This window comes from Sphaeroforma arctica, assembly GCF_001186125.1.
Source record: "Sphaeroforma arctica JP610 unplaced genomic scaffold supercont1.1115, whole genome shotgun sequence".
Classification (NCBI taxonomy): Eukaryota; class Ichthyosporea; order Ichthyophonida; genus Sphaeroforma; species Sphaeroforma arctica.
Window position 1 is genome coordinate 104 of NW_014039443.1, and position 11,224 is coordinate 11,327.

Here is an 11,224-nt window from a genome sequence, read left to right on the forward strand (position 1 = left end):
CTGAGGCTTGAGCCTTGAGAAGTTAAGACTTGAGAGGCCTTGAGCCAGCCCAGAGCGCAGAAAGTTCTTATTACAGAGATCTCTTGCCCGTGATACTATTTTTTGGTTTATCTCAGAGAATCGCTGTTGGCCTGATGGGTAATTCTAAAATTAGATTTTTCACTCTCTGGATTGCTGACCCAAACAATATAAATACACATTGCTACTGCATATCAACACTCAAAACAAGGTAATAATTTTCATTTTGTAGGTCATTCATTATCTCTACGTCAATAGTGTAAATATACAGTTCACGACCACCACATATGCTATATACATACAGAATAGTCGTGACTTAAGGTACTATAACCAAATTAAGCGTACAACAGGAATATCTGTATGCCTCTCTCAAATCGATGACCCGTATCTTCATACTGAATAATGACTGAAGTCGACGCGATGGGTTTGCCTGTAGGTGATCAAGGTCGGGAAGAGCAAATTCAAAGGCTCGTACGAGAGAATCGCGAGATCACATTGAAATACGGATTACTTCATAAGAACTACTTAAAACTTCGAGACCTTGTAACTACCATCAAAGAAAATGGGAAGAAGGAACGAGCGGAGTTTGTTGAGAGTGTGACCGATTTACGAGCCAGAAACAAAGGCAGAACAGAGAGATTGGCCCGTAAAGTGACAGAGTTGCAGGCAGTTATAGCATCTCCAAACAGTAGCCAAAGTAGGTGTGTGAGCTGCGTTGGGAAAGATTTGGCCATAGGTGAGAAGAATGCGACAATTGTTGAGAAAGATACGGCAATTGGTGTCCTTACAGAGGAGAAAGAAGCACTTGATAAGGAACTGGAGTCACTGAGGAGTGGCGACCAAGGTGATGCCAAAGCTTGTGAGCAGTGTGTGATCAAAGATGACACTATCTACGCTCTTGCCGTTGAACTGGAACAGAGCAAGTCGATGAATGAGGATAAGGCAGGTGTATGTGAGAGTTGTGTCGAGAAGGACACACGGATTGAAAAACTAGAAACCGAAAAAAATGTCAAAGTGGCCGAGATCAAGGAAAAGGATACCAAACTCGATGAACTAGAAACAGAATGTGCGGAATACATTGTAGTTATTGAGGAAATGAAGGAGAGTTCCGATGAGAAAGATAGGGAGATCGAGGAACTGATGGCAGACACGGCTAAGGAGTGCGACGGGTGTGCCGAAAAGAGCGCGACTATTGACGACCTCAACGGCAGTTGCCATGAGAAGCATATACGGATCGACGAGCTAGTTGCCGAGAAATCCAACAACGAGGTAGATATGAAGAAGTGTGATGAGTGCGCAGAGAAGGACGCAAAGGTGAAGGAATTGGAACCAACGGTCGAACAACTAGAATCAACGGTCGAGCAACTGGAGTCGGGAAAGAATAAGGAGTGTGACGATTGTGCAGAGAAGAGTACGGTTATTGAAGAACTTGCTGAACGATGCGATGAGAAAGAGACACGAGTCGCTGAGCTGGAGGCGGAGATGAGTAAGGAGTGCGATGGTTGTGCTGAAAAGAGCACAGCTATGGCAGAACTCGCAGAACGTTGCGATGAGAAGGACACTAGAATCACTGAACTGGAGGCAGAGTGCGCGGATAAGAGTGCAGCTGCGGAGGAACTCGCACAGCTCTGCGACGAGAAAGAGACAATAATCGATGATCTCGAACGCGAGATGGAGAGCAAGGACACAGAGCGCAAGGAGTGTGATGAGTGTGCGGACAGAGACGCAGTCATCGAAGGACTGACAATCGAGTTAGATAAAGCGTTGAACAACGATGAGGTTAGTACCACCGAGTGCAGTGAGTGTGCAGACAAAGACACAAGGATCTCTGAATTGTGTGAGGCACTCGCGACGACTGGTGACAACAATATAGTGGTGGCTGCGAGTAATCAAGACGGCGCGGAAGGCGTGGAGAAAGACGATATGGATAGAAATACGCAGATTGCAGAGGAACTGGAGAAGGAGCCCTACGAATCTGAGGTGAAGGAGTGCCGAGAGTGTGCCGAGAACACTTCCCGTGTCGCAGACCTCTCGGACGAATTGGAGACGCGATATGGTATCATCGACGAACTCAGGCGCGAGTTGAATACTCGAGATTCGACCATCGCAGATCTCAGAGATGACGAGAAGAAACGACAGGTATGTGATGAGGGTACAGCGAAGGATGCTCAAATCAAAGCAACGGTGGAAGACTCAGCCACGGTCACCAGCGATGACGACACTATCCTGATCTGTGGCGAGAGCGAAAGAACGGAGTGTACCGCGTGCGCGGAAAAGGACGCTGTGATTCTGGAGATGGCCGAGGAGTTGGTGGCGAGCAATGTAGCTAACACGCATACGAATGAGACGTCACAAGGCGACAGTGAATGCGCAGATGATGTGGCCCAAGCAACCGACGCACTCGCGGATTCGGCCGAGAGTGAGGCTAAGAAAGAGAGCGCGTCACACGATGGCTGGGGCGGGGACTACGAGTGTGGCGAGTGTGAGCAGTTGCAGGTGGAGTTGGAGTTGATGGAGGACGAAATGGACTCTCTCAGATTGCGTCTGGAAACAGCCGAGAGTGTCGAGACAGTGGGCGAATGTGTGCCGTGTGCGGAGCGAGCCGCGGTAAAGGGTGGCGAACTGGACAGTCAAGTCGATGACAAGACAGATACGGATGGATGTGCAAAGTGCGTGCAGTTAGAGGCCACCATTGACGAATTGGAAGAGGAGTTGGAGGGGAAGAAGAAGTCCCCCAAAAGCTCTGGAGAGTGTGCGGTGTGCGCCGAAAAGGACGAGAAGATCGAGAGGTTGGAAGAGGAGCTGGGAGTGAAGCACAGCAAGAGCGATTCCTCGCATCGGTGTGGCGCTTGTGGAGGTAACGGTTCGAGTGATGGGGCGGAGGCGGGTGGACAAGAGGCTGAAAGCGATGGTAGTGAAGCAGGCCAGGGAGACAGCCAGGATAGGGTGAAGGCCAATGGGGAACAGGTGGACAATGTTGGCGAGATTGAGGATAAGGATGCGTTGATTGACGAACTTAGACGCGAGTTGGCAGCTAGCAGAAAGGGCGACACCACTGACGAGGGAGGCAGTTCGACGTGCGCGGAGAAGGACGATACGATCGAGGAGCAAGAAGTGATGATCGAGGTTTTGCGGGAGGAGGTAAAGGAATTGGAGGCACGTGGCGCAAACACCGAGGGCGACGAGATGCACGAGGGAACATGCGGCAAATGTGCTGAGAGAGACGCGCGCGCGCAGCATGGGGAGGTGGAGGAAGGTGATGTTGGCGAGCAGGAATGCCCTGCATGCGTACAGAATAAAGATGCTTATGAGAACAAGGATAGATTATTCGAGGAAAAGAATGCCGAGATTGGGGAGAAGGTAGAGGCTATCAGGGCCTTAGAGGCGAAGTTACAGGAGATGAAGGAATTAAGCCATGTAAATCAACATAAAACAACAGAGGGAATAGATGAGCAGTTGGAAGTGGACGCGACCAGTGCTGAGCAAGCTAAATATAACGGTGATCAAGAGGAAGGAGAAGATAGTCAGGACGAGAAGATGACCTGTAAGGAGTGTCTGCACAAGGTTGTTAAGATCGAGGAGAAGGACGAGTTGATTGACGAATTAACACGCGAGTTGGAAGCCAGTAGAAAGGAGGTCATCACGGATGACGAAGATTGTCTGAAGTGTGCGGAGAAAGACGATGCGATCAAGGAAAAGGACGATATAATCGAGGAAAAAGAGGTCATGATCGAAGTCTTGACGAACGACCTGAAGGAATTGGAAGATAGGAGCCATAACGCGGAGGGCGATCAGGAAGACTGTGCAGAGTGTGCAGAGAAGAATGCGAGAATCGACGAATTAGAGGCAAAGGAAGATGCGCCTCTTCAGGGAGAGTGTGGCGAGTGTGTGGCCAAAGAAGATGTGATCAAACAGCTACAAGCAGATGCAACTGGCGAGCATCGCGAGGGGACATGTAAGTGCGGAGAACGAGACGTACAGTATCAGGATGTGGTCGCGGACGAGCGTGATGGTGGGCAAGTGTGTCACAAGTGTATACAGAATGCGGAACAACTTGAGAGCAGAGATAAGATGCTCAGCGAAAAGGATGCCGAGATCGACGAGAAGGTCGAGGAAATAAAGGCGTTGCAGGCGGATTCGGAGGCGATGAAGAAGGAAGACGTTGACCCGACCCGCACACCAGCAGGTAGTAATTGGGTCACCGAATGTGCGAGTTGCAAGCGAACCAATACCTCGTTAGTGGTGGTGCGCCCACCTAGTATCGAGACCATCGAAGAGCTGCAAAGGCTGGCCGCATTGGCACAGCCTCTTTCGAAGGGTTTCTTCGGTTTGTTTGGCTCTGTCTCAGAGCCACATATACCCTGTAGCGAGTGCAAGGAGAAAGACAACACCATAGAAGAACTCGAACTCAAACTGTGGTACAAACAACCGGGCGTGGTAGTGTATGAACGGCCGCCGAAAGATGAATCGCTGGAAACGCTGCAAATGTTGGCGAGAAAGCAGATCTCAAGCAAGCCTAAACCAGTCTTTACTGAACCTGTTGTGCAAGTCTTCTTGGGTGTTTTCGTAGGATTATTCTATGCTATGCAGACCAACGAGCACTGGAGAGACTACAATTTGGCGGACATGCTGTTGTATTAGTGATAGAGGGCACACCAAGTATGTCGGAAAACCCATCCTATAGGTATGAAGTATTCGTTTACCTCGAATGTGAATGGTGTGCGGGATGGAGAAATCCTGCTTACGACTGTCTGCTGATCCTAAGACGACATTAAGAATGATAATATTTGTATTCGTGTACCAGCCGTTGAGTTAGACAAGGAGCCTTGTTAAAGTGATCCGAGTTTTCCGGATAGCATAGGCCCCTATACCTTCGGGATTTGGAATTACTTCGAAACGAAAATAGTACAGTTCGAGTGGTGGCAACAAGACTAGTAGTCACCGACAAGTAGACCCGATATAGCATTCGATGAAGGACTGGTTTGATTACAAATGAAAAAGAGATGTTGTGACGCATTGTGCGAACACAAAGCCTTCGATGAAGTTCGTTAAGAAGAGTTGCGGAATGCACGTCGAGATAACGAGACTGTTCGAGGCGAAAGTCGGAACCAACACAGCGTCATTTGGGCCTAGAGACGCAGAATGTGATGTATCAAGAGTGAACAATAAACCGAACCGTATGTGTCTATAGTAACCTCCAAGGCGCTCCGGCAGGGGTTGTATGCTCACCTGAGACTAAAGGTGCGAGCAGCTGCTACAACGGCTCACGTAAACTGATTGACCGCCATTGAGCTTTCCACTGAATTGCTCGTTATTTAGTGTCTCTGGTGCTCTGCAACAAGCCCAGCCAAACGACGTGGCCAGGCTCATCTTCAGTGGCAATCTGTGGTCTATACACGTGTATGTGATAGCGTATATGTGTCCCCGATGAACTGTATGCCTTTGGACAGTGGTTTAATTGTCGAGATGGCAGATTATAGGGGCGTAATTTAGGATTTAGCATGCCATATTCGCTGGATCATCTCTGACTAATTCAAGTGGATTTAGATGGATAAAGCACAGCAGGATTGGGTTTAGAAATTGTGATCGAACCTGCCGAGCATATTTTTAGGCCACATTTGATCCTTGGGGTATGGAGGTACCATCCATCTCTTTGATTATCTGACGATCAGGCTTCACCTTTCGTGAAACGGCGCGAACTGTGATTCCGGATGAAAAGCAAAAGAAAACAGCACCGAAAAATGAACAAGAGTAAAAAAAGTAAAACTTGTATCGAGTTAGCAGCAAAAGCAACAGGATTCTTGGGCATTGGTGGTTCTTCACTCAAAATATGAGACGCTACCATGACCACTGGTGTTCTGGCGGCACTTCAGAAGGACTTCTCTGGTTTTGTTGGTATGAGAATTTACAGATTCTCGAGTGCACCGTGAACCGCCACAAGCGCGAACTGTGGTACAATAAGGCGGGCGACAGAATGATTGTACGAGCGCTCTGCAATTTAGATCTTTATAAAAATAATAAAGTTGCAATCCCACATGCGCCCTTTCCTTTTGATTTTATGGAGTATGTTATGTGTGAAAGTACGGTTAAATCGCCTCGCAGCGTTATGGCATGTTTTAAACCAATTATGATAAGCTAAATGCTCGGAGTGGTATTGGACTCCTACGAAACTTCTCACTCTAATCGTGAGTGGCACATATTTTTGGTGGGTCGATTCTCGCCCAGCGAGTAGTTGGGGGGGAAACTGAGCAGATCCTAAAGCTTTCGAATTAAGAGCTCAAAATTAGTAACCGGGGTCGTTCTGCGCTCTGTACTGTGCCGAAGGGAGCTAATATCAAAGGATATGTTGTAATAATGATAGACAACGAGATGAAGAATTTCAATTGAGGCTCGGCATTTTTTTTCTTTTTGAAAATGGGCGTGCCTATACGATACTGAAGAAGTAGCCCAGATCGCTCGTAGGTCATGTTATATTTGATTTAATGCTTTCCTAGCGGCGGCCCAGCCGCCGGCACGGCGCATTTTATGATTTAATTAACCGCTGGAATGACTATAGATTGTGTACACATCAGATATGCCGAGAGTGCACACTTGAAATACGTTCCCCTAGCGAACACGAATTCACACTGGCAAATACGAAACGTACACTGTGCTATGTCGCTCATGTCGTATATCATGTGCCCACTCCACATATTCAGTTATAATCCGGTAAACAGCAATTTAACGTCAGCTGATAGCATAGTCGCTGTACTTAATCGCTACATGTAGAATCGTCCAAACAGCGCAGGGTAATTGTCAACAACATTCCACTTGAGGATGGCAGTCAGCGAATTGACTCTCAGAGCCATCGCATCACGCACATGATCTGACAGAGAAGCGACACTGTTGCAGATAGCATAGCGTGGAAGCTAGCCTAGTCAACTCCGCTACATCCGTACAACATGGCCCTCTCTGTGATCTGTTCGTAGATACTAAACTGCACTGGATTGCACCTGCTGTTTTCCGGAGGCAACCATCCGTGATGGCTATGCCAGTCGAAGCCACAACACCTCAGTGTTAGCTAAGATCGCCTACAACTACTGCCTGCAACCTGGAAGGGGCTGAATCAGAGCGTTTGATGTATCTGTTCTTGAAGGTCGAGATCCTATTTCTTGCTCTTCTTGGGAAGTTTCATAGCTGGACCGTCGGGTGGCACCACAGTAAACTGACCCCAAGGATCTGGAAAGTAATATCTTCGTACACAATGAAGATGGTAAAATAAATCAGTTGACGTGAATGAAACGAGATAGTGGACGAACTTCACAGCTGATGGCTTTCAGTAAAATGGTTGCGTAGCAATACGGGAGAATTTGATTTCAGTCGCACTATGTAACTTACTTGTGCCAAACGAACGCAAATTTGCTCGCTTTCCCCGACTTCCACGGTTTGAAACCACCGTTCCAGTGCATCAACTTCGCTTGTTCTGCGATAGAAAAATTAATTGGCAAACATGCCGCAGATTTTTATTAAGTGATAGCGGGGTCTATCTGTTTTGATGATACTTCATAGCTTCATCAGCAGTAGAGATCAGTGATAGGTGGATACAGATACATTTTCAATATCACATTGACTGTGATAGGTGCTCCTCATCCTACAATGGTTGACGACGATACCTTTTAAAATTTACATATTCATGAACATTCTCATACAGAAACTTGGAATCAAGTGAAGACACATATATACTTTGAGTTCCTGAAGATATAGCTAGGTGTAAGTTCAAACACGAATACCAGAGAGAATTTAAGGTTTTTATATGCAAGGGGTATATATTCATCTGAGTGAACAATTGCAAATCATGATATGTCGATACGAGATAGGTGCTGATTGCACTCCGATCACTTACTTGTTATGTCCAGCTTGTAATGATTTCCCATCCACCATCCGAAATGGCGTACATGCCACACTTGCGCCAAAGGGGTAACCTGTGCAGAATGGTACGGCGTAACGATTGAGGTATATGTATAAGAATGCTGCTTTTTATAGAACGCTCAGGTTGGTCACGGTATACATTGACTGGCCCTCCCAGTACTGGACAAGCCCCGTATATCACGGAAGACATACCTCCTGTAGAGTTACAGACCGTTCGGATCACAGCACTATACAACGAGCAAGTTTTGCCCGGATAATGAGAAACTTTGAAACTAAATAGTGTCACAGATTGATATCTGCGCTCAAGAAGTACTCTCCCGATCATGTCAACGGTGACATCAGAGTATCTCAATGCTAAGACCAATCATCTCTCTCGACAACAAGGATTACTACTACACACCGGCCGAGGCACGGATATAAAGACACTAAAATGTATGTTATACAACAACAAGCATGTGCGACATACCAACCCATGTAATGCGATGAGCATTGGTGGCTGAGAAGCACCCCCTGCAATCCCACCGCCGTAGATGTGCTCTTTTGTGTTCCGTTCCATCCAGTAGATGACATTTTCTGGATAGATAGTTAAAATCAAGTCGTTTGCATAAGTGTTAAGCTGCCCCAATAGTAGGAATGTACTCACTCAATTTGTGATCTGACCCGCGTGTGCACCCAACAGCCAGAAAGATTTTTGCAGCACAAGAGCATCAAAGGGCTATGACTCTCGAATCGCAATCTTTTCCAGAGATCAGATCTGATACATTTATAAAACATTCCAGAGATCATACCTGTAACATTTTTTTTCCTCCATTCGTCCAGATCACAAACAAAAACACCAGCATTGAATGATTGCACATCCTTGCCAATGCCCAGATTCTGTATAGTTGGAGTGGGTGAAGAAATAGCGATGCTGACATGCTGGATTGCGCAAGCTGTGCATATGTTATGGCCGCAACACCATCGAGACGAATGCACCGGAAGAAAAAGGCCACACTAGGCGATATGCCTGTGTGTCATGTGGTCGCACTGTCACTAGCTTTAAAGAACACCGATTAATATAAATAAGTGTGTCTGAAAGCTAACGACAGAGCGACAACCCTGACATACAAACCAACAAATAAAATCTATGCCAGTCATTGAGATAGCACGACTTAATCTCTACGATACTAAACAACAAATACTCAATTATCAATCACCGAGTACTTCTGCTGAACGATAGAATACCACGCACCTGGACTGTGGGGTTATCGAAATTCAAGAAGTTGCCTATGGTATTCTTACTATCAGCGGATGCCGCGATCACGTGGCCCTTTTTGATTGGCTGATGCTTCATTTCATTGACGTCGCCGAGTACAATGACATCATCGTCTAGGTAGAGGATACGCCCTGCAGTGATGTATTGTTAACCGAATAATAAAGTCTGGTCTGGTCAGATATAATAAGAAAGCCTGCGCACACATTTGCCGAGCCAATCTGATATGAGAAACAACTTATCGGTTCGAAATAACGAGGCAAACATACATCTTGGACTTGTAGCTGGTCCCTTGGTAGCATATGTCGCGTTGGCCGTACACAGAAGATCACGATCGAAAGATTCCAATCTTGCTCATTAACTCGGATATATATGGTATACATCATTCGTTACAACCTCGGAAACAATGAAACTCACAACTCCGCATACCCAAAACATGAGGAAACAGAGAAGGCATCCAGAATCGTGCAAAATTCAGTGCAGATGAGAGTTCCTTCCGCGTATTGCCACGCAACTGCAGCCGCTCAGTCAGATCCGCTTCAAACGGCACTATCTCCATCACAATGTCCGGAAGAGCTACGGAAAATGGACATAGGCATTGGACGGGAAATTTTAATGAGATACGAGCGGTGATCGAATCCTCGAGTATATACAGACGCATGACAAACAGATTTCTAGGATATTCTGTAAACTTTAAGGCACTCCTGACCCGATATTTTGACCCCAATCACGACTTGAAAACTCTCTGTGGTCACAATTGCATTGAAAACTGATAGTATTGAACTACTGTATTTAAAATGGGGTTCAGTTTCGTCTAAGACAAATTCACAGCAAGTGAAGCTCACAAGCATTATGTTAGTATGATTTAAATGAAGCAATCCCGCCAGATTCTGAGAGTGAAGCTGTACACAAAACTGAACCCCTGACACAAACACTCCTACTCGTACACACTAGCTTGAACCCAATTACTACGCACAAACCTATCAGCCAAAAACGGACACAATTACAGAATTTTACCTACCTGCAAGAATCCATTCCTCAAGGTGCTCCATTTGGCTTTTAACAGTGACAAGGTGGAAGAAAACTGTTGTATTGGTATTCGATAAGATCGAATTCACCAGCGCCACCATGCCGCCTATCGTGCGCTCATCCGAGCAGATCATGGCGTCTACATATTGCGCTCTCAAATCTGTAACCAATGCACAAAAGGGCGTTCGTTGAGCATTCTGTATTTTTTAACAGAGGTCTCTGTCACAGTCACAGTGTACAGGAAGTCCTATTGCAAAACAAAAAAAGAACAAACGTCATACCTGGCAATAAATCAATGTTATATAGCTTCCGACCATCGCTAATGTCGATATCGGCTACTTGGGGGCTCTCTAGATTGTCTTGCAAAAGCGGTACCAGATGCCCTCGTCTATTTGCAACATGTGCTTCATCGAGGATGCTGTAAATGATGGGTAGGTATGCTTCAATATCTCAAACGATCTAAATATAAACTCTTGTTCGAAAGCATAATTCTCACATCGATATTCACAGAGAGGGTATATCTCAAATACGCCTCGAATAAAATGATGTGTATAAACGAAATTGGGATATGACAAGGTGTACTTACTCGTCCTGGATACTGCCCTCTCGGCGGTGAAGATCAGAAACAATATCTGATACCTTCACGCTAGCCTCTCCATGACTTCTGCCCCAAAGACTAAAGATAGCAATGGTAGCTAACACCTGAACAAGTGGTTTTGATAAGTGAAGATTATCAATTTTCTGATGCATCCATATATACCCTGCAAAAGATGCTCGCCAAACGATTTTATATATGTGTCTATTTAGATAATGTATATACACACACATATTTGTCGATAGCCTAACATGGCGCATATGTGTACATGAATCTCAACTTGAATAAGTTTACGCGTAACTGTACGCTTTTCCTGTACGTGAAAACACACATTTGCACAAACGTCTAGATACACATGTGCAGAACTATACACATATATACCACCACTTTTCACTGAACAACATAAATACCAATACATATAT

At 45.9% G+C, this 11,224-nt stretch overlaps 2 protein-coding genes across 2 annotated transcripts in view; one reads left to right on the plus strand and one right to left on the minus strand.

The window, feature by feature from the left end:
* Window positions 1–420: 420 nt before the first annotated feature.
* SARC_10029 (hypothetical protein) lies at window positions 421–6,058 on the plus strand (the record flags this gene model as incomplete). Its single annotated transcript, XM_014295934.1, has 1 exon — window positions 421–6,058. The coding sequence occupies one exon, from the start codon at window positions 421–423 to the stop codon at window positions 4,657–4,659; it is 4,239 nt and encodes a 1,412-aa protein (XP_014151409.1). The 3' UTR covers window positions 4,660–6,058.
* A 423-nt stretch (window positions 6,059–6,481) lies between these two features.
* Window positions 6,482–11,224, minus strand: part of SARC_10030 (hypothetical protein) — a 6,205-nt gene continuing 1,462 nt past the window's right edge. Inside the window, exons 2-11 of the mRNA XM_014295935.1 lie at window positions 10,794–10,909; window positions 10,489–10,625; window positions 10,200–10,367; window positions 9,608–9,754; window positions 9,158–9,312; window positions 8,715–8,802; window positions 8,393–8,499; window positions 7,901–7,979; window positions 7,396–7,480; window positions 6,482–7,250 (exon numbers count right to left, since the gene is read on the minus strand). Coding sequence (XP_014151410.1) covers window positions 7,163–7,250; window positions 7,396–7,480; window positions 7,901–7,979; window positions 8,393–8,499; window positions 8,715–8,802; window positions 9,158–9,312; window positions 9,608–9,754; window positions 10,200–10,367; window positions 10,489–10,625; window positions 10,794–10,909 — 1,170 coding nt within the window. The 3' untranslated portion in view covers window positions 6,482–7,162. The remainder of the gene's footprint in view (window positions 7,251–7,395; window positions 7,481–7,900; window positions 7,980–8,392; window positions 8,500–8,714; window positions 8,803–9,157; window positions 9,313–9,607; window positions 9,755–10,199; window positions 10,368–10,488; window positions 10,626–10,793; window positions 10,910–11,224) is intronic.